This window comes from Enoplosus armatus, chromosome 3 (assembly GCF_043641665.1).
Source record: "Enoplosus armatus isolate fEnoArm2 chromosome 3, fEnoArm2.hap1, whole genome shotgun sequence".
Taxonomy (NCBI): Eukaryota; Metazoa; Chordata; class Actinopteri; order Centrarchiformes; family Enoplosidae; genus Enoplosus; species Enoplosus armatus.
The window spans coordinates 22,479,653-22,503,342 of NC_092182.1; the positions used below are offsets into that span (position 1 = coordinate 22,479,653).

The 23,690-nt window shown below is 42.5% G+C and overlaps 1 protein-coding gene across 1 annotated transcript; it reads right to left on the reverse strand.

Moving 5' to 3' along the window:
• Window positions 1-15,553: 15,553 nt before the first annotated feature.
• On the reverse strand, window positions 15,554-23,423 carry dhrs3b (dehydrogenase/reductase (SDR family) member 3b). The gene is made up of 6 exons (XM_070902899.1): window positions 22,706-23,423; window positions 18,359-18,502; window positions 17,938-18,057; window positions 17,261-17,499; window positions 16,122-16,247; window positions 15,554-16,007 (listed from the first exon to the last, which is right to left on the reverse strand). The coding sequence occupies exons 1-6, from the start codon at window positions 22,898-22,900 to the stop codon at window positions 15,923-15,925; spliced, it is 909 nt and encodes a 302-aa protein (XP_070759000.1). The 5' UTR covers window positions 22,901-23,423; the 3' UTR covers window positions 15,554-15,922.
• Between the last annotated feature and the right edge of the window lie 267 nt (window positions 23,424-23,690).

Below are 23,690 nucleotides of genomic sequence, written 5' to 3' on the forward strand. Positions count from 1 at the left end.
TTCATGAGAGAAAGTCTGCATGATTGATGTGTCATGATTCATCCTCTCTTCCTCTTCGTCCTTCGTGATTGTGTCATGAATATGTCGTTGGTAAATAACATTTTTATGGTAAATATTTTACATTTATAGGTAAAGAGGTTGGGCCAGCGATCAAGTGTCTAATGAAAGTTGTATTTTTGTTTTTCACCATCATCAACTTGCCTACAGAAAACATTAGAAACACCTGGTACATGGTGATTTTAGAGGGGAGGAGTTAGACTTTACTTTTGTCACTCAAATAGGTTATGTTCGTACACGACTCACTGAAAATAATGTAGAGGAGTTAGAATTTAAACATGTTAAGTCAGTATGCATAATTTTGTACATTATATAAGTAAATAAGTGTAAAGACAGTAACTTATGTCAATAGGCTGCATGACGTGGCTGATCTCAATGTGTTGACAATACAGCCATGAGAAAATGTGTTACCTTACACTTTGAACTACTCATAATATTAACTAGCATTGCCACTCTGTTAGTAAAGTCATATTTTTTTAAACAATCAAAAAGGATGTGTTCTTAATTAACATTGTTCTATCATGATTAATGGAGTGAGTCAGTCAAGGATTGCCATCTAGTGAGAGCACATTGTCATTGCATCTGCCACCTTATTCTTGTTCTGTGTATTTAACACTGCATATCAGATCAAAGATCTTTTTAATCTGTTAAAGCTGTAGGAATAAGGTGAGGTAATCCACTTGTCATTCAAAAGGGGAAAAAGCCAAATTGGGAAATCAAACCTTGTTGCTAGGCGCTTCACCAGTAACATCTGCATGTTTCTGGATTTTAAAATATTCAAAGAGCTCCCATTAAGTGCATGTTTATTATACATTTTGTCTCTTGCTTTCAGTGGAAAAGGTTATTCATTAAATCCAAAAGCATCCAGCTAAATTTAATAAAAATAAAAATAATAAAAGGCAAGTCTCAAAACAATGAAATTGTTACACTCCTTAAATTATATTTTTTGTTAGACCTCTGCTCTGCTTAGCTGAGGAAATAAGTTAGCGTTCATGTAAGCAAGAGGTCATTGTAGTTCAAGCGGTTAAAGGGAAAGCAGGGTGTTTGCACCGGAGGCTAGAGAATTGTGTAAGATTCTGTAGTTCTTTAAAAGTTGTTGCAGGTCCTCAGGTCACCAGCAGAGGTCAGCGATTGCTTAAAGCTCATAAAGGGTCAAGACATTGACGTTGACGTTAAAGCTATTTCTCTCTGGAAACTGTGGTAACTCGCATTCAGACCCTTCTGCTAAGTTAAGTCGGCAGAATTAACCAAAACAAAAGTCTAGACATTAAACTGGGATGCAATATTCTTGTTTCTCATTTTTCTCACTAATATTTGGGGCCTCAAAGAAAATGTTTTATGTCAGTTTTTTTTCCTTCTTTTTTTTTTTTTTGCATTCAGAGGTCCTTCAATGGGATCACTTCAGACTGGTCTGGCTGAATATAAATATCAGTCACATTGACAAAGCAACTGACTTAAAAATGGTAATGAATGTCTTCTACACCGATGCCCGTGTTAGAAGCTAAAAGGTTTTGTTTATTTTTTGTCATGCTTTTTTGGAAAAAAAAAGAAAAGAAAGGAAAATGATAATGAAAATGATAATGAATGCTGAAGACTGATAAAATATAAATCATTAACTTAAATCATCCCAAATATACACTTGCACATCTGTTCTGGTCAGAGCCGTCTCTCCTCTCTTGTCTGTTTCTCCCATCAGAACATCAACAAAGTCGTGCAGTCAGCTGTCAGAGAAGACCGTAATCCTTTTCTCTCTTCAATGTGCCCTTTAACTTTGCTGAGATCCAGCTGAGATTAAAGTATTATCCCTTTCCGTCAACTCACTTTAGATCTGTGATGTGCGCTTCCTCATGCCAGGACAACCTTGGGGTAAGCAGGTTTGGAAAGGTTACGCTCAAAGTTTTCTTTTGGTTACTCTTAACTTGTAATAATTACACACAAGACTCACGCACTTTCACATTCACGTATGCATAATTGAAGCAATTATTTTAACATTTATTTTATAGTGTAATGACAAATTGAATAATGCTTTCACCATAAATTACCAGTTTATCTCTATCTATCTATTTTATTTCCCTTACTGTCTTTGCTGTGTCTGTAACCAGTGATGGAAGTTAACTACTAAGTACAGGAAGTTCTTGTACTTTACTTGAGTATTTCCCTTTCCTGCTGCTTTATACTTCTACTCTACTACATGTCTTTTTACTCCACTGCATTTATTTGATACCTTTAGTTACTAGTTACAGATTCAGATTAAAACGACCTGCATGCATATACGAGCAGTTCTGTAAATATTCATTATTATGAACAAACTCGTTCTTAAAGTGAACCCGGAGGGATAAGACTGAACTCCTCCATAAAGAATAAATTGGAAAGAAGATTATGAAAGTGTCCATGAGGGCACGCAACTACAGTAAAAGGTTTTTAAGACAGCTTATAAGGATACATTTTCCTGTTCACTGGTGCGAACTATTATAGAGTAAAATTCATTTCGATGTAAAAGCTCAAATATGCTGTGAGTCCATAAAAACTGTCTCCCAGCTATTGTTAATGGAGCGGAGCTATATTTTACATCTCGGTGACAGCTCAATCCCAGCCCATGCATGACTTTTAGTTCTTTGGTTTCTCTCTTTGAGTAAGAGTCACTCCTCTTCACAAATGGACTGTGTTTGAAACCAAGGTACGATGCATCTTCAAACTGAATGATGTTTCTCTTTCAACTCCATCGGTAGCTGCAGCGGGTCGAGTGAAGTTAATGTGGATATTCCCAAAGGACTGTATAAAATGATAAATTAGAATCACCAACATTAAATCATCAGAAAGAACAGCTATCATGAAAACCACATTAGATCCTCTTTGTGGCAATGTGTAACACTATAACTGCACCACATGGGGGTGCAAAGGCATCGTGCACTAGTTGTAAGAGTGTGCAATTACTGTGGTGTGCTCAATGTGCAAGGGTGCAGCTCTCATTCAGATCCTTTTGTTTTCTTCCCTGGGATCGGATCCCGACTGTTAAACATAGGCTGATTTGCATTAAAATTAATCTCACAAAATACTGAATCCAAGACACAAACGTCCTTTCTGGTTCACACTCGCGCTCTCCCACATTTTCGAGTGGAAAAAGGAAAAGACTCTGCCAACAAATTAGCTTTCCTCGTTAAAATTTCCTTACCATAGCATTTAATAGAAATCCAATTTTCGAGGGGACATTTTAATACCTATAAATCCGTCGGGCCCCCTCGCTGGTGTCATAAATGGTGGACAACTAAGGTGAGGATATTGAGTGTTATAGACTTTATTATGCAAAATTCATGGGGGAAGGCTTGCCAATGCCTCTGGAGCCCTGTCTGTCTTGAAGCCTTTATAATACCAGTGCTGATGTCTGGTTCTCTGCCAGCCACTCTGCTCTGAGCTCACAGAGGCTCAGGCTGAGTGGAAAAGTCCACCGCTGTTAGTGCCTGAGCTGCAGTGAAGAGTTCAGAGTCAGAAGCAAAGGGCTTCAGTTCTTTTGTACAATAACTGTAAAGGAATCCATCTTGTTGACATTGACTCAAACTTAGTGACTCATTAACTTGCAGTGTTTCGTGGAGCTCCTACAAATGGTAATAATAAAAAGTAACATACCACGTATCTTATCTCATGGGTGTTGTAAACTTTACTAACTGAACAGCAGATTCTCTGTCTGGAGAACTTGGAGGTAGATTCTGTGGCTGAAAGAAGTTGCTGTTGGTTCGTACCAGTAGTGGTAAAGTACAGGCAGTGATGAGGCAGATTTGACCAGGCGAGAATCTTGTCAAGCAGAAAAGATAAAGTCATAGTCTATCTTATCTATTGTGTAGTCAGTAATCATTATAACAATCTGCTGATGATGTAACCTTAGCAATCTGTATCTTGCTGTTATGTACACGCATGCTGTACACCACACGTATGTACAGACACTATAGTGAAGTATTCAGAGTCTTTACCTGGCTACACTGTAAAAAATATGATCTCTTTCTACTACTTTACAACTACAAGTCATGTGTTCAAAAGTTTGCTTAAAGCTGCGCTAATCTATATTTTTATATTATCAATGGATTAAATGAGTATGTGTTATGTTAAAAGGATCACTCTTAGTGACAAACAAAGATGCATTTCACTCAAAGCTCTACTAAGCGCATTAGAGCCTTTCAGCTCATTGTTTTGGTTTTCTTGCTCTCTACCTTCTTTCCAGCGGCAGCAGGCAGTTACGACTATACGCTACCTACTAGCTGGTGAACATAGTGGAGCCTTTAGCAGCTAAAGAGAGATATTCCCCCTTAGCAGTTGGTGGAAAATAGAACAAAAAGAAGAATGAATATAAAACTTACGTTCATCAGCTGGCCAGAAACGCGACTGAATGCTAACGTTGCTTTATGTTGGCTGTACGTGTAAATAGGCAACTGTTTGCAAACTCTGCAGTAGTTTAATCTAAAACAATGCATCATATTTGTATCATATGTTCAAGATGATGCTGTGTTTTGTACGTAAAGCAACTGCAAATAAAGTAGTAACTGTTAATTTAATGGAGTGGATTAATTGAAGTAATAAAAGTAATATAAGTACGAGCACCTCAAAATACCATGCATGTATGTGTGATAAAACACGTACTTGTATACTTACAGTGATAGACTTTCTGTCTTTCTTTCTTTGTAGGTCACAGAGACACAAACACCTACATACATGATAAGGGCACAATAAACTCTCCACACTCCCAACACATTAGGATGGCAGGTGTAAAGAGGAGGAAGCATATGAAGGGGCTATAAACATGAAAGGCCTTTCTTCTTTGTGAGAGGAGTAAGAAGAGTTAACTAGGTGACTCTATGAGAAGGGGGTGTTGGGGGGGGGGGGGTGATGGTGTTGGAGGGGGAGGAAGGGAAGCAGGAAGGGATGGGGGGGCTGGGGGGTGATACTTCTCTGGAAAATGTATTGGTCTAGTTGGAAAAACAGGTCCCAAAAAAAAGAGAAGAGCAGGAAAATTTAGGGGTGAGGGGAACCGGAGCTCTGGCCTGTGGATGAACCCATCGGGGACTTTGCTTCGTGGGGTCATTCCAAGTTCAGGTCTTTCCCTCGCTGACTCTGCGAGAGCGGAGGAGCTGTCCATGGCTGAAGGGGCCTGCTCTTGACGGCCTCCAGCCCCTGCTGCGAGCCCCCCAGGGGCCCTGTAACACCAACCCATTTCCAGCAGGAGTTCTGTGGGGTGTGTGGGGAACGAGGGCATGCCCTGGGTAAACGGAGGTCATTCTGGGGGTGGGAGGGTGAGGAGAGCCACCTTCACCAATAAATATTTTCCTGACAGTCAGATGAAGGTTTGTTTTTAAAGTGCTCATCCCTGTGTGTCTTTGTAAAGGCTCATGTTACTATTCTCACTGGACACAGAAACAGCTCTGCAATGTGAAAACAAGACCATACGGTCACACAGAGAAAATACCCTGTCAGTGAAAGTGAAATCAAGTAATATAAGAGAAATTGGAAGCAGCTTGTTTTTCTAGTTCCATAAATGCACCATAAGAAGCCCTTCAATGCTCATTCAGCCCTTCTCGACTTGACTGTTCATGAGTGAACTTCAAATAACACAAGTACCAGGTGGATGTGCGAGCCGTACAGATGGAGCAGAAGCGTATAAAGGCTTTTGAAAAAGACAAATGAGAGACAATCTATCATTCAACACTCACAGACCAAACAGCAAGTCAGGGGTGGCCAACTAATCAGGCAGTTTGCACAGGCAGCACAGCATGGGTCCTTTGAGTGGATAAGTGGTGCCTCCCATAATGTCAAGAGTAAAGCCTGTACCAGGGGTTAGGGAGAGGTTGGCAGGGAGTTAATGAGATGACTGGTGGGGTGATCAGCAATGAGAGGTTTGAAGACCTATGACACGGCACAAGACACACATTGATAGAGACGGAATACTTTCTAGATTTATGAAGTGTTTGTTTATTGCCTATCACATCAGGTGGCTACAAGGACGCACAAGAACAGACCGCAATCTGACAGAAGCAGTTAGCCTGTTTTCACTTTCTACACCGGCAATTTATTTTGAAGCTATTTTTAATGACACGCTATCTCCACTTTTCACTGCTCTTACTGTAAAACTGCCATTTCAGACTAGAAGCCTTGAATAGTAAGTCATAGGTCAGCATGTGCACAATACTGAAATACACATTGAATCATCATATTTCCTGGGCTGCGTGACCAAAATCAATGAGAGCTATGTTGAAATTGCCCATGACTCATGGAGTGAGGAAAAAACACTGTAATGTTATTCACGGCAGATCAAATCAACATCAAGACTCCTGTTCTTTTCTCGGAGACGAATAACAACCACCGCGATCCACTCCTGATAACCAAGTATATATTGTTACATTTGTGCTCATAAAGATTTAATGAAAACATCCTCTTAATTATAGTAATGCAATGATCAATCCTCACCTGATAGATATGCGTTGACCATGTTGATCAGCATCATGCCTGCATTTCTTTTTTGTTTGTAATAGAAATAGCTCAGGGACATTTTCATACCAGAACTATTCTTGCATTACACTATGTCTGGCCATCTGCCCCACTCAAGTGTGGAAAAGTATTGCGGCAGTAAATGTACTTAGATACTTTCCACCATTTATGACAAATGACACAAGATTTTTATCATTGGAAATGTTTTATTTCCTTTAAATTCTCAAGATCACGTCTGAATTAATCTTGTCGTCCTGAAAAACTGCCACTTCAGTGTAAAGGAACATTTTGTTATCCACAAAAGGAACTCATTCCACCAGCCTGATAAGGGTGTTAGAGCGTCTGGACATTTTGTCTCCATTGGCAGGTCGGCAGAACCTGTCCCTCCGAGATGCCAGCAGACAGTTTCTGTCTTGTTGACAACAGTGTGATAGAAACAGAGAGAAGGGAAAGCAGGAGGGGTTGTGAAAAAACACAGCATGAAGGGAGAGATTGAGAGAAGTTGAGAGGAGAGGGAGGGTAGAGGAGAGAGGTGAAGGAGGGTGCAGAGGGAACAGAGAGGGGATGAGGGGAGAAGGGGAGGGAGAGAGGTGGGAGTGGGAAGAGGGGGGTGGCTGTGCGTGAGTAGAGGACCTCCCCGTGAACTGTGCAGTCGCGAGCCGGGTCATTGGGGCGAGGTTGTCAGAGCGTGCCTGAAACAGTACACCCAGGGGTTCAGCCAGAGTTCACACACTCAGTGTGCAAGATCCATGTCCCTCAGTCAGCGCTCGCCAGCCGTACACCAGCATATACACAGCAACACAGAAAAACTCACATGTATCATCACACACACGCATGCACAAAGACAAGATCAAAAAGCAGCAACAAACAAACACAGATGCACTTGCGAAACGTACAGGATGTTTAAAATACAATCAATCTTCTTAGCCTAGGACTAAACGGGAATTCGCACAGAGGAGCAAACAGTAGAGTCTCGCACACTGCCTCTACATGCACGGTGACATATTGTTTTCATATCAGTGCAAGCTAAGTTTATCTAGGGGAGACATATGCAAAATAAACATACACAGGGAAAAGTGAAAAGGCTCGCCTCTTGGTGCGAACAGATTTAGTGAGCCACAGAGACGGTAACTGATAGTGTCCATAGCCAGCAACAACACCAGCAACAGCACCAGTAACGTTGTAACACAGTGAGAAAGATTTTCTTTAATTCCAGTCAGTGTGGTTTAAATAGGAGAGGCCACTAAGCCAGAATCCCCTCTGTGTGACTGAGCTCTTTGTGGGAAAGCTGTCTGCTTTACTCCCATTGAAGACTGGTTGGCCCATTGTCAAACCCAGAGCTTGACCTGGTGTTGAACCCAATTGTCAAACTTGCAGTGTAGTGTGGGACCTTGGTGGGGGAGGAGAGGCACCAGAGTGTGGTTTAGCTGACTGAGGCAAGTGTTTGTCATCTCTTGGTCCCTGAAAGAGTTCTGCATAATGATTTCATATGCCTCAGCTAATGTAGTAAAAAGCTGTGAAAAGTGGAATTTCCCGTCAAAGCCTCTTTTCTTTTTATAATTAATGTGGTGATTTAGGCCTAATATACAGTATGTTCTCACATTTCATCGAAGCCCCTCCAGTCATGTGGTGACCACCCCAATCTCTCTCTCCCAATTCTCACGCTGGGGATAACTCAGTCTTGTGTGTCACATGAGGATTTGACAGACAGGCCCAGCTGTGGCAGTCAGGCGCCAGAGCACCACGCCCTCCGAGTCCAAGGCAGACAAGGCCCAAAACCCAGAACAATTCAGTCTTTGTGGATCTACTGGAAACCATCAACTGCATCCAAATGACCGTAAGCTGTAGATACAAGCCAGATGTTGGAATTCCTCGGCTCAGTTCAATCTCAGTCCAGTCTGGCTCATCCAAGCCCGGCAGCAGAGCAGTGGCAGGAAAGGGGGCGGGTAGTTCTGATCGTTCTGTTATATAAAACCCAGTCGAATCGAACAGGAGACGCACATTTCAGCCTGTCCAGCTGCCATGTGCGGTAGAACTGTCTAATTGAGAAATTGTGCAAAATTGCAGCTCTTTTATCCAGGGATTTGTGACAATTGAAAACAGGGCGCAATGTAGTCTTTATAATTTTGATGAAATGCTTTACAATGTACCAAACTCCAGCCCTGTCTCATGAGGGCAGCTGTGTTGCACATTACTCTATGCATAATTCCTCCTTTCAACCATATCACCCCCAGATGCCATCTAGATTAGTTATACTTTATGGAAGGAGTTAAGAGAGCATTAAACCTACTTTAACTGCTTTACCACTCGAAGCTGCTTGTCTGTGTGAGTTAGTATAACTTCTTATGCAAAACAAGCGCCCTGAACACCAGATATAATAGTCGAAAGCCACGCGCAGCACTTCCTTTCCCATAGTATTCCCATCCTCATTTCAAGAGCAGCCTATCGTGTAATCAGGATCTCCAAGAGGCCACGATAATATCTTGTAAGGTCTTCAGTGGTCCAAATCTGACATGCTCACAGCGATCGGGTGGGAGACTCATTTGTCCTTTGGCGGGCTAATTACAGCAGGCTGTGCGACCACCCCCCACATTCCCAGCCAACCTTTCACCTCTGAGGTGTTGAGCAGGCAATTACTCTTCTTGGCTTCTGTGTGAAGGGTACAAACACAAACTAGCTATTCCTCTCCGTCGCTCATTTCTCTCTCTTTCCTTTTACTCTCTGGAGTGTTCACAGCACTTGGACAACATACAAGTGCAATATAAACACAGGCACCCACCTTTAGGTTCAGTAGTGTGTCATGTGTAGGAGGCTGGCTCCTGTGTTTTTACCTCCCACACCCTCTATGCTCTCGTTTACCTGAACTATGTGTGGATGTTTTTTGTTCTTGTTAAAGATGTCTCAGACGGAGACAGAGTGTTACAATATTTTTTTAGTAGTCAGCTTTAAAAGAAAAATACACCCAGAGAGAATTCACACTGATTTGATTTTCAGTCACTTGCAGATGCCATCCTTCTTTTACTCCTCTCACCTCTGTTTGATGTCAGCCTGAGATGCAGAAATGAAAGCTGCAGATATGAAAGCTGTACGCGTGGAAACCATCTAAAAAGCGGTATAATGAGGGACCCATATGTCTAGGACTTCCGTGGCAAAAGTGCATGTTCTATTTTAATAAAGATAAGAATGAGGGGAGAATTGTACTCGATGTACTGCCATGTGAGGGTTTTAAATGTGTGATTTTTGCTCAGACATATAACTAAGCCCCATGCTGACTCAATCGTTTAAAAAAGTGCTTTTCAGCTCTCCTGCGCTGCTTGATAACCCACATCCTCTCCTCAAACCCCTCAGTAACAGCTCTCCAGAGGGATGCTTTCATCCTGACGCACACTATGTGTTTGGTCTGTTTCCATTTAGCTAAGTTCAGGTGTAGTTCACAGAGGCCGCCAACTCTGGTCATGTGACTTGCATGCCGGCTGTGGGCTTGGGAGGGCTTCTTTTTGGGTAATACAGTCCTGTGACAGATCGAGAGCTTCTGTGCCAAGAGAGCTCTAAAAGAGTGTCATCACTGTCAGCCGTGAAAACATGCTTGATATTTCATCTACTTTGATTCCAGTCAGTCTTATCTGCGTGATTATGGTTTAGTAGGAATCTATGACCTGTGCATCTCATGTCTCCCTTTGACATGGTGAGAGCAACGGCATGTTAAAAAGGTTGCATAACCTTTTGATATCTACTCTGTACTTCAGATGAGGGCGCTGAGAGGACGGTGCCCTCCGTCTGACCCACATCTGATTCACCTTGAGGAAGGCAGGCTGCTGGCAACAGACACCGAGCCACAGAGTTCACTCGTGCTGCGACACTGTTGCGTAATCTATGAGGAAGCTGCTCTGTAATAAATAAATCTGGCTGAGGCGGTCCATCTGGGAACAACATTTTTCAGCAGAGCTCTCCTGACGTGATGCCTAGTGGGCTTTATAAATATCCTGAGCCCATCCGCGCAATGTGAACTGTGTTTCACCCTCCCACACCCTTCCCCTTTGAGTGTTTGCCTTCTGCGCGCAGTGAAAAGCAGGCTTTACTTTGCTTTGTTTGTCCCTCTGCGCTTACCTCCCACTTTCTCCCTGTTAACTGTCAGTGTTCAAAAGCAGAACACTGGAAACCACATGTGAAACAGAACTCGCTTGGCTTCACAATGTAGGTGAATGACCCAGAGGGATTTTTTCATGTCATATGGGAGCTCGGGAAGATCATAGCTGAAGTTACAAATTCTCCCCTTATGAAATCTGTGGTAGGCACCGTAACAGAAGCTATGTATGTATGTGTGGCACTTTTCATTTCAAAATTGCAAACTGCCTCACCAAAAGCAGGCCATTATTTCTTTAAACACACGATTGCAAGTGAAGCACTCTCCCAGTGGTGCCGTGCGCCGCGTCGCTCTGATATGGTGTTGTTCCTACTCATATCTGTTGGCATGATATGATGTTCCAGGAACAAACCTTAATGAACAACAGGCGATAGCAGAGACAAAGTTTTCTGTGTAGTTCCAAAACCTCTTCCCCACAAAGATCACCATATAGATATTCTGTGCTTCTCTGCACGCTGTGGAGAAAGGACTGTGTAGATATGGCTGGCAGCCAGTGATGAATGGAATTTATGGTGAGTTATGCCCCAACTACCAAGTGTTTGACCTTGTGTTGTAGAACTACAGCCCCATCTACCTAATGCATATGTATGATGCATCTAGCTGCAAAAGCTGCAATCTTTAAATAGGCAACTGTGGCTGAAGTGGTTGAAAATTTCATGGTAGCATTAAACAAGCTGAAAATGTGAAAAATGCTATGTTTCTTTGTTCTATTTGCTGTTACCTGTGACAAAAGTATCAAATAGTTCCTGCAGCCTATATTTCATACTTAACACGCCCCTCTGAGTCTAATGTCTCACACAATTTACTCATTCATTAATGGATTGCCACTAATTTCCTACATTTATCTACTCTGTGTGAGTGTGTGTGTTTGTGGACTGACACCCTCTGAGCTTGCTGCTCCCTTTGACCTTTAACACCACAGTGTATAATAACTCTTACAGTTTGACAGGTCAACTGAGGCGTCACGGCCGGCCCCTTGCTGTGGGTTAGGGCCGAGCCTTTTTATCATACTACCCACCCTGTGATGGATGAACCCAGCAGCAAACTGGCGAGGGGGCTAACAGCGTTGTTCAGAGAAAGCGGATCAGGCGTTGTAACAAATAACACCTCGCTGTACTCCACTCCACTACCTTCTCGTTGCCCCTGGCTTCAGGCTCATTCAGCTATTCGCTTCAGGCAATGTCTACTGGTCCACAAAATACACAGACTTATGGGGTTTATTACAGGTAACAGTCCACTGCTCACATAGCCAGTTTCTGATAGCACTTGTCTTGAGTGTGTTAGTGCAAAGCAAGGGGATATCTATAAGGAGCTTTAGCACAAATGTGACAAATTCTGCATTATGGCAGGCTCCGCAAAACAAACAGAAACTGCTATTTTTAAAGTATAGTAGACAAACATTTTATATATTTTATAGATATCAAATGAATGTGAAGTGAAAATGGATATGAATTGTTTTGGAAACACATTTATTATGTGCAGCAGAGCCATATTAAGCTTCAAAGTCACAGTGTACCATTTGCCAGGAAACTGGGAGTCACAGGATCTGTGAAGTGTATGTGATGTGAATAACGACAGAATCCTGCACTGGCTGAGGTTTTACATGCGTTCAGCATCACTGCACAACAAGCCAAATGGACTCCAGATCTGGGCGCCTATAATATATTTAATGGATCATTGGAGGCCGACTTTCCAAGCCCCTGTGTTGGGATTACAAATGCTTGGACAGCATATAGGAAAAATACACTCAGGCTTGTTGCTCTCTTCTAAAGTATAGAAGAGGGAAACTCTGGGGCATGCCATAACAAAGGCGCAGTAAGGAGTAATGATGACTAATAAACATTTTAGATAAACATATTTGTGGTGAGTATCAAAGGTAATGATTCAATTCACTGCACAGTCTTTTCAAATTAACCACACTGAAAGAAAAACAAGAAAATGCTTGTAGGCTTCTAATCACGTGTTTTAAGACCACAGAACGATCCTGAATAAAACTGAAATGTCCAGCAGAGACACCTGGGAATGTGGTCACAGCTGAGACAGCTACACTCTCCGATTTCTCCCCATGTGACCAAACCTTAAGTCCTCTGCTTCCACCTGCGCCTAGTCAGTCACCCTGGAGCTGAGCGCCTTCAGCAGGGAAAAGGCTTTCCAAGCCCCCTTTGATTTATCCAGTATTTGGCTAACCCTGCTCTGAACCTGCCCCATGAGATTTCCAACCATTTTAGCCCTCCTCTTCCAGCATACGTGAACTACATGCCTCCTCGACCTACTTCAGTCCCAACATGCTTCTTCTCCCTCTGCTTTCGCAACAGCCCACTCAGAGAATGAGAAACAGGCCCTTGAAGGAGGCTCGGGTTCACTCTCAGCAGAGCCCGTCCCCCTCCCCACCCAGTGTGGGTCACCTACTGATCACAATGTGCGGCCCTATCGCGAGTGCACAGGAGGGCATTTATGGTTCGCTAGGATTGAAATGAATGTTTATGAGCCTTGTCTGGCAGCCAAAGGGCAGGCACTATCCCAGCTTTTACAGCCCCTCTCATGGGTTTGCCTTTAGTTGTGTGAGCTTGCTTTGACTTGTGCTAAGATATGGGGTGTCGCTGTGTGTCAGGATCTGTGATCTCCATATCCCTCCATGTTTTTATTACTAGGGGTAGAAGTATTACTCTCAAGGCAGCAATGTTAAAGTTCTTTGTGTATGTACTCTGTGTGTTTGTTTTACAGAACCCAAAGACCACATAGAGTTCACTCGTCTCTGAATCATTTTACTTGTGTCTCTTCAGTGATGGCCGCTTTCCCATAATCTTTCATATTTAGCAGAGAATCTGCATTTGTTGTCATGCTGCACATATTTTCTTCCATGTTAGTATTGGCTTCATTATTAACCTCACAGCAAGAAAGGAAACAGCAAGGCACACGGATAAGCACAAAAATGCGCTCCGTTGCATTTTCACTGAACATTGCTCTTTGCTCTGATCTAAATATACTAGTTACTGTCTCAGGAGGAACAATCTGAGCATCTCGGTAAGCAAACAGAAGGAATGAAATGATGAGGTCTTGTTTCAGGTCTGTAGATAAGGGGGTGCTTTGTGTCAACACAAAGTCAACATATTATTAAACTGTCTATTAAATGTGCAAAATCAAATGCTTTTTTTTGGGGTCAAATAACATTAACTGCCATTTTATGTGGCGTAAAAATAGGCAGATGATGATCTTACCAAATGTAATATTATACACAGCAGAAACAGTATAGGCTGTGGTGATTCTAAATGGTGCATTTACACTGTTTCATTTGAAAAAGCCATCCTACTTCAACTTAAAGGATTGTTTTTCAACTCCAGCCATACAGTTGTACTTGATTTGTATTTGTATATATTCCTAATTCAAACATGGACAGTCTAGACATCATAAAGAGGTTTAGTTTGTTTTAAAAGGTCCCACACAGGCTCCAGAATTGTGATAAACCTCAATGTGGTCAGATTTTAGCCACATCTCATTAAACGTTAACAAGTTCCCATTCACTGTGATGTGAAAAAGAGCACAAACCCTCTTTAACCTGATTAGTTATTTTATTGCAGCTCAGGCTCTCTAATGGTCTTGTGTTTTTGTGGAGAATTATAATCTGAACATTTCAGTTTGCTTCCATTTAGGTATTGGTTCTCTCTGTTGGTCTCATCTTTATTTGTCAAGGTGACTATTCTCCAAATTACAGGTGTTGCACATAACACCTTCATATTTATCTTAAATGAGAGGGGTATTGATATTCTCGTCTAACTCTGGGCAAGATGGCAAATAAGCACATTTCTCAGTGTTGTGTAAAACTATTCTTTCAATATACTAAGTTGTCGTTTACTGTTACAGGGTTTCATTCAGCTCTCAGAAGATGAAATTGTGGATCAGCTTCTCCTCTTTGGTCGAAGGTGTTTATCAGATACTGTAGTGTTCGATCAGAAGCTCTATGCAAATTTGTCACGGGGACAGACCTTTGTTTAATTTCAGTTCCAAGTTTTTTCTTTTCTTTTTAATCTTTGGTATTTCAGCTAGCAAGTTTAGCTCTTTCTGATTTTCAGACATGCTTTTTCTAATTCTTAAATAATATCCTTAATCAAAAGGTAATTGTGAGACTCATGCATTAATAAATCTCATGCATTGTGAATTTCCACAATTCCCTTCTGTTTTGCACTAAAGCCTTGGAACAAAGAAAGAGGCTCCATATTGTCCCATTATTTGTCTGGAATAGTAGCCTCTGGGGTTTCGCTAATGCACATCACATTTTTATGATCAACTACCACTAACATGTAGCAGTTGCATACAGTAATATTGTATGAGAATGAGCCAAGCCAACAAAACCAAATTTGATATGTTGTCGTCTTCTTAACAGACAACAAAGTAAAAAACTTCTTTATAAGTTTACTTTTAACTTTAAAAACTGAGGCCTTGAGATGCCTGCTGTCATTTCAGGGCTCAATAAATAGAATAGTCTCTCTGACTGTCCACATTCATTCAATGTGGTAGATCACTCTGAATGTACAAGGACTCAAAACAGGTCCTGACCGACCTGTTTTGAGTTCATTATGTTTAGGGAGAATTACACCATCCCCCTGCACCATTTTCTGACAGCAAAGAACAAACAATAATACACATACACCCCCCCCCCCCCCCCCCCCCCCCAAATGTGTGTTTTATGTTTTGACAACATCATCTGTCACAGCCACTGATCTCATGCTTGGAACAAATCAAAGGTGTTATTACACTGCCATGGGAGTCAAAACCCAGACACAAAACAATGTGTACCTCCCACGTGTTCACTTTTTCTATTTTCATCATGCACAAAGAAACACGGTGTATCTCTAAAACTCCATTTTATTATCTTGTTTTGATTCAAGGACACATTAAAAAGGAGAATAAAAAAAAAGAAGAAGCGTAAAAACAGGCTAAAACAAGTGTCACAAAAAACTCCCAGAATAACTACTGGTACAGACCTATGTATGCATGGCTTCTGTTCAAAGTGAGAATGGCATTCAGTCCTCCATACTATACACATATGCACACACACATATGGGACCAGGGTGTATCCTGCAGTTTATCAATTAATTCTACTTGCAGGAGCAACCACCTTGCATGTCCCCTAAGAGTTTGTCTTCACACTGTCATGGGGCCTCCTCCACTTCCAGATGTGTTAAGGTCCATATTCCTTTCATTACACCCCAGGGATGTTGAAGTCGCTCTCACATTGTGTGTAATCCAGGTTCATGTCCTCCCTTTGAACGTGTTCATGCAGGTATAGCTCCCAGAAAACTTGTGGATTTCTTCAAGTGCAACTTGTGGCATGAAGCTAAAAAGTGCATAAAGACCAGGGAAAGAATGTTAAGCATGAAACAATTGTGATGCTGAAAACAGAAATGTTATTATTATTATTATATATATATATATATATTTCTTTTTTTACCTTTTTAGAATGACAAGGGCATGCATAGTCCAGGGCAGGTAGAGGAAAGCCTTGTCAGCTCTGACTGCATCCACAGTCCTCTGGGCAACTATCTCAGGTTTGAGAGGTGGAAAGAGCTGAGGAAACCTGCAAAAGAAAAGATAGTAGTTTTTAGATAAAATGATGATCACTCTGATAAAATGAAAAATGTGTTTTCAAGGTGTATCCATTGCTCATAAACTGCATGAGCAAAGCCTGCATTAGGTAGCATTACATGCTTTCTATGGCAGCATAGCAACACATTGTAGATGAACTGTTGGCGTAAGCTGCCAAACTCTACATTAAATGTTTTTGATATTTCCTAAAGCTATTACACAACGATGTGAAAGGATGGGTGTGCTCATGCACTTGTACAAGAACATATTTGTGTCATAGATACAAAGCACCTCACACAGTTCAAAGCATCAGTTCAATGTCATCTATAAAGGCCTCAAGACAGCCACTAGGGGGCAGACAGACTGACGATAAATAAATACATCAATGACTTTTTGAGGTCATTGACGTGCAACTATTTTTGACCAGTTATTTGAGGGAGGGTTGATAAAGAAGATTCTTAGTCACAATAAAACTGCGGAGGAGTATCTGCCGGAGGGTTTATTCTGGTCTACTAGGGAGTAGCTCATTATAGACGAAAATTCATGGGATCACCAAAGTCTGTCGGACAGATTGTCTAGGAACCATGAATGTCTGCGCCAATCCATCAAGTACATGACAAGCTATTTGACTGCGAAGTGAAAACTTTGACCAGCTGGTGGCGCTAGATGAAAAGCCAGAGGATCACCAACCTCATTAGAATTTATCTTCTATGGACCTTGAATATTCATATATAGCAAATTTCACAATCTAATAGTTGTAAAGATATTTCAATCTGAACCACAAATGTCATCTTCAGGTCAGGGGATCCCTATGGTCAGTAAGATCCATCCAGTGGGTAACATGAATGTAGAAAATATGGCAATCCATCCAATAGGTGTTGAGATATTTCAGTCTTAACCAAAGTGGTTGACCGACTGACCTAAGGACCGGCATTGCCATCCCTAGAACCACAGCGCTAGCATGGCTAAAAATAACAACCAATTACACATAGCATCTATAATTACCTGACTCTCATGCCCTGGAACATCTCTGTATTGGTGTGGAAGGGAAGTACAGTGGTGCAGCCAACACCGGGACAGTCCAGCAGCCCCAGCGTCAGACTTTCCATGAAGGCCAGCGATGACGCCTTGGAGGTGCAATAGTCAATGGCCCCAGGGATGGGAGACTGGGACAGGATGGAGTTTATGCATACTACATGGCCATGCTGCAGCTCCAGCATCCGAGGCAGGAAGGCCTTTGTAGTCTGGGAGGAGAAAAAAAAAAGGAGAATGAAGGGGAGAATAAAGACAACGTGGAAGGAAGCATAGAAACAGAAGGTGAAATATATTCAGTAAAAAGAACAGACAGGAGAAACAGGCGCACAGTGTAACCTCAGATTAAATTTCCATTTCGTTGATAATTGCATTTCTGTCTGTTTATGACATAGCCTTTTGATCTCTATTCAAAATAAAAATGCCATGAGTTTCTAAACTCCTCTGACGTTTCAGGGGCTGAAAGGCGATTTGGAAATACCCCACTTAACCTGCCATAATAGCAGTCATGAGTGACAAGTCTGGGGGTGCCCACTGTAAATACTGCCACGCTGTAATCAAAATAGGAAAATGATGAGGATAATCTGCTGGGAGGAATTCCCCTTCTTCTGCACGCAAACTGCCTCTGCTTTAATTTCTGCAGGTCTTACCCAGAACTGTCCCATGGTATTGATGTGTTGGGATTTCAGAAGGGCGTCGTCATCGCTGTCCATCAGACTTTTGCCGTGGACTACAGCTGCGTTGTTCACTAATATCGTAACATCTCCCACCTGAGATTAAAAAGCACAATAAGAGAAAAAGAACACTGTCAACGATCTTACGCATTTTCTGTCTGCTTTCAAGAGATGATACATTTGTGCTGCACCAGAGCTGTCAGCAATATTCCCCGCTCTTATTCAGATATTTCAGATGAAGTGTAATCTATACACCAGATGGGAGACAGAGCAGCTCAGAGCCAATATACATACAGAGGCATCGCAGAGAAATATTTTATGAAGTGTTTCACTGTGTGCAAATGACATTTCTTTTTGTGCAAGTAGAAATATCTTTTTAAACATTAAGCTGGCGTACCTTTTCTCTAACCACCTTGGCTTGCTTGTAAACCTCCTCCCGATTGGCCACATCACACAGGAAGTAATGGCACTCTGTTCCTGAGAGAGAGATCTCTTCAGCTGTTTCTTTGAGGCACTTTTCTGTTCTGCCCCACAAGATCACCTTGCAAAAGAAATAACATTTTTAAAAGGTTAGAAACAAATAGAGAAATGTTCTGCATTGAAACTGTGCCGAGATCAGAAGCAAATCAAGTGAACTGTTGCTCATAAATGGAACAAAAAGGGTTGTTTTTACAGTCAGTCATCAACAGAACATTACGTATGTTTTGCGCAATTTTTCTGGCAATGAAACCTGGTGTAACTGTGGAGATCTTTGAGCAGCTATGCTCTTTTCATTCAGAGAACAGAGAGGCCATTTTCACTCCAACAAATAGTTTTCGAGCAAGATTAAAGGCTTGGGGGTTGCTGTGTGAATGAACTGTCTCTTCATCCACCCGGAGACTAAATGAAGGCCGGTCATTTGAGCAGGGAACATGGGGTTGGACGGAGGTGGGGGACTAGTGATTGGGCAATTAGATCTGTCAGTCTTTGGGGTCAGGGAAAGGTAATGAAATCAGGGGGTGAGCCCTCCTCATCTCTCAAACACAAATTCTCAAAGAGATTACACGGCCTGTTGGGCAGATGAGCCCCGTCATTTCTGGTCAGGGAGTCTGAAAACAGTGCGTGTGTGAAGTGCTGAGGATGCCAGTGTGGGATTTGGCTGGTCGCCCGTGACCAAGGTAATATTTGAGCAAAAAGTCTTGTGGAAAATGATCTTGTGTATGTGAGAGACAGAAAGGCTGCGTTGCGTGTGTGTGTATGCAAACACACACACAAAAGAGAGTGTGTCTCTTGACACTTGCAAGGGTTGCATTGCTATAGATGATCACACGTCTTGTGCATGCATTGAACCTGTCATCTTGGAGTAACAGGACTTTCACATAACATGCGGGCAAATGACAGCATGTTAACTTGCATAGCCAGAACCCTTAAAAATCACTGTTACAATTACTGTGTTGCTATTTCTTTAATGCAGTATTCATGTGTCAATAACTGTCTGATGACGATAGCGTCAGAAGCAAACCAAACACAGAAACACTGACACTGTAAAGCTCTGGGGACATCAATAATTACAGTCTGGAATGTGTTCTTTATTTCTTTATCAGATCCAAAGCATTAAGGGTTTGGCTCCCTCTGTGAACAGCCCTTGTTTGAGGAGTTGCTTTTGATTGGGTTTTTTGTTTGCTTCATTTGCAAGCCCATTTGAGTAATCAGTAAGGCAGACAGGTCTTGATAAATAACTGAAAGCTTTTAATAGGATTTGAGCCTTACAAACAAAGCTGACAGCTCTCATTAAAAGGCAGCACTCAAACTGTGCTCTCCTGTTAAAATGTTATTTAATTCATTTGGTTTATCACCCGTCACAACACACAGGACCCTCAGAACAAACAAGCATTGGCCAAATTGCTATCCGGATAGAAACAGTAAGAAAACAGTTTTAATTGACCTTGCACAAGCGGCCTTCGCTATCAGTGATAAACCAGTGACCGTTCTGACTGAGCATGCCTAACAAAACTTCACGTCAACACATGCTGTAAGTAAAAGCTCTCTAATCAACAAATAAATGTTGCAAAGCTGACACAAGGCCTTGAGAGAGAGAGAGAGAGAGAGTGCAAATGCCACTCAGTACTGGCTGTGGTGTATGTCTCCGTGTCCCCAGTAGCTCCAGCTGAATTACAGTGATACTCTATCTCTCAGGTCTGAATGTATGGGTGGGTATGAACCCTCCTTTTCACACCCATTGTATGGGCCAGCAGAGAGGCGGCACACAGAGGGGGCAGCAGGAGTTCAGGAGGCAGTCGCCTGCCGCTGTCTAATTACTGTGGAGACAGCAAGGTCAGTTGCAGGGCAATACCCAGCTGGGAGCGGTGTGCTTCCCGCCTCCAGCACAACACACATACGCACACCCACATAAACCTGTTGTCAGTGCCTCGGTTTGGTTCATCTTCCTTGCAGGGATCTCTTCATGTAACATTAACAACCACATAAAAATCGATGTTTTCTGCAAACACTTTCTTCTAGAGTTGTTGTCATGGTACTGAAAAAGACTTGGAAAAGGGAGCTTTGAAGAAATATGCTGTTTAAAGTTGTCAATGATTTGCTGGGATTGTTTTGAAAGCCCTCTCGCAGTGCTCTGAACTTGGATGCCGTTTTTGAAAATGCTTTGGTCTGGTTTATTGTTTCAGAGCTTCGTTCTGCAACGGTTCCCCCCTAAGAGCACACAAGAAGACCTGGCTCCCCTCCTGAGTCCTCGGCTCTCCATCTCGCCGGATTCTTTCATCAACGCTGTAGTTAGTCTTCCTCACGCCGTGAAAACACTAAAGCCTGAGCAGAGGGAAAAGGAAATTCCGGCTGCCAATCACAAAGGGGCTCAAACTGGGGTGAGCGCGAGTTTGTAGAGGTTAACCCTATTCATAATTACCGTCCTATTTCCTTTTAGCATCTCTTTAGGCAGGGAGTAATTGTCATACACATTACCACAGGTGTTGTTTTCAAAGCCTTCACACCTTGATAATACCAAACAATGGGGTGCTGAAAAGCATGGTGACATCCTTTGTTGTGCAGCTGCAAAGTAAAGGTTTTAAAAACCCACTGGTTTCTTCTTGCTAATTCCCCAAGGAGATGGCATTGAAAGACAGAGGGAGGCAGTTAGTGTTTCATTAAGCTTGTAGCAATGTTTTCAAGCTGATAAAATTGCGCCTTAAGAGAGCAGCTGAGATGTGGAGCCCATGTCACACATGTACGGATAATTACAACCTGCAGTTTTCAGCTGGGCCACTCAATGCTTTCTACCAGGGAAATTACCACCATTTTCTTCCATGTGTAATGATGACTCCCATCTGAGGTGATCAAAAATAGAGCAGCTCTGTATTAACATATTACTGCTTAAAGGACACCAGCGGCTCATCAGGCACTCAGCTGTGTAATGTTCACCAACTGGATTGGTCGACAAACCGTAGCTGGAAATGATGATAGGAACAGAGCCTGACCCGCAGTGATGAGGAACCGTCTATGTGGCCACTGGAGCATTTCAGGCCGGAGTGACGGCTCCTTGTTAGGGGAGGGGGCGGGTTTTGATGGGTGGGGTGATTCTCTGTAAATGGCAGGACTGGATGAGTAACTTTTAAACTGACTTCCAGTGAGAATATTGATTTGCAGTTTAAGGCTTTGCAAACATGACATCCGATGGATTAGTCCAACTCGGCAATGTAATCAGATAACTTCACTGAACTTAAAATCTATAGAACAGGATGTTACACAGTTGATTCTAATTGAAACGTGGGCAACAGCATGCAAAATTCAACTTAACATCCAGCTGGGAAAAATAATGATGAATCATAACTTCAGCCTCATAGTAAAACTCACTTTTCATCATATTTCTGACCTATGACCTCATAAGAATCTGTCATCTGACTACACTGCATTTCAGTTACTGTAACGGGTTAGAATCGCCACCTTTTTATTAGCCTAATCCAAGATAAAGTCTGTTCCTCCCTAACTCTTTTTGTTGGGTTCATTTAGTTTTGCTTACACTCCATAAAAGGCATCTCATGTCCTCGCGCTGTGCTTGAAAAAAAGAAACCCTAATCTGGCTTTTATTAAAAACATTTTGGAGCCTTTTGTTGTGTTGCGATATGTTGGCAGATTTTATGACAGTGCAAAAACTGCTCAAAAAAATGGGGAGAAACTATAATAGGGTAAAAGCAGGGGCTGTTGTTATGTGAATGGCTTTGAAGCAGTTTTGGGGGGGCTTTAAAAAAAACACACACACACACACACACAAACAGGCAGAATCAGGCCTTTATCACAGACTAAATTTTGGGATAATACACTTTCTGGACATATCAGTCACACTAGAATCACCCCAGACCTTAGCAGAATGGATGTCAGCCCAGTTCTGCACTTAATCACATCAATCAGCCATAAATGCTGGTCAGACTTGCCCTCTGCTTGACCCAAGCTGTTGTGCAAGACTTGAACCAAGATTGAGGGCAGTGTCTCCAGTCGCACTGGACCAGCTAGGCTACTTAGAGGTTATGATCCCTGTTTTCATAGATCAGTGGAACAACAATACCCTTGGGGCACAGGTCGGAGGTTCAGCTGCCCAACCAGGCTATGGCTGCTTTTGACACACTAACTAACCTACAGCAGAGGCATACCTTGCCAACACAAACTGCCTGCAAAATGACTTCAATAGTTAGCAAATGCATTTCTTTGGAAGGAGTAATGTGGGTGCAACAAGTTGCCTGTAGTTACGTGAAATTACCTTTCTGGCCCCCTGCTTGGCAAACTCTGTGGCCAGGTGACGCCCGATGCCTCGTCCCCCACCGGTGATCAACACCACCTCCTTGGTCAGATCCTTCCTTCTGGTTGGCAACAGCGAAAACAAACTCGCTCTGACTATATAATAAAGCATTTGAACCGGGAAAAGAAACATACGACACGCGCTCTTCAGCTCCATCTCGGGAAAGTGCTCGCGGGCAGCCGACACGTTTAATGTTTACGCTGCAAGTTTACGTGCGCGACCGATGTCCTCCAACAGCGCAGACACAGCGACTTATGAGCTCCCGCAAGTTTGTCCGCATGCAAACAACAACATGTGCAGCCCCAGAAACTGCTGCATGGGTAATCCACTGGCGAGGAAATGTTGTTGTTTTTAAACAAAAATCAGAAGAGTGCGACTTCAAGCAGCTCTGACATGTTAGTCGACATGCATCGCGCTCTCGAAATGTGTGAGTGATCAGTCATTACGCCTGTCAACCACTGCTAGAGACGCAGAGACGTGAGACACAAGTCCAGGCGACGCTCCGTGGTGTGCGCTACTAAAACCGCTGGGCTTTGGTGTTGTGTTCCTGTCCTGTCCTGTCCTGCCTTATATATCACCGCCTGGCTTCGGTACCTCCACTAGTGAGAGGACCTGGATGAACCTAAAGGAGAGGTTTGTGAGGGCATTAATCCTGATTGACATGTTAAGTGGGGATGAATATTTTTGCTCCAGTGCCCGTCTGCCCTGAGTGGTTGCGTACTTGCCTCTTCTCCACCCCCTTCGTGTGTCTACAGTGCTGGTTCTCAATCTGTGGTCCGGGGCCCCCCAGTGGTCGCCCCACTGCGTCCCAGGTGGGTGTCCAATCTCGTTTGGGAATGTTTAACTTTACTATAATTGCATTGACTTGACAACTTAACCTCGTTGCATAACGTACACAATGGTGTTGCAATCACAGGTTTCACTGGCAGTTATAAATCAAAGCAAA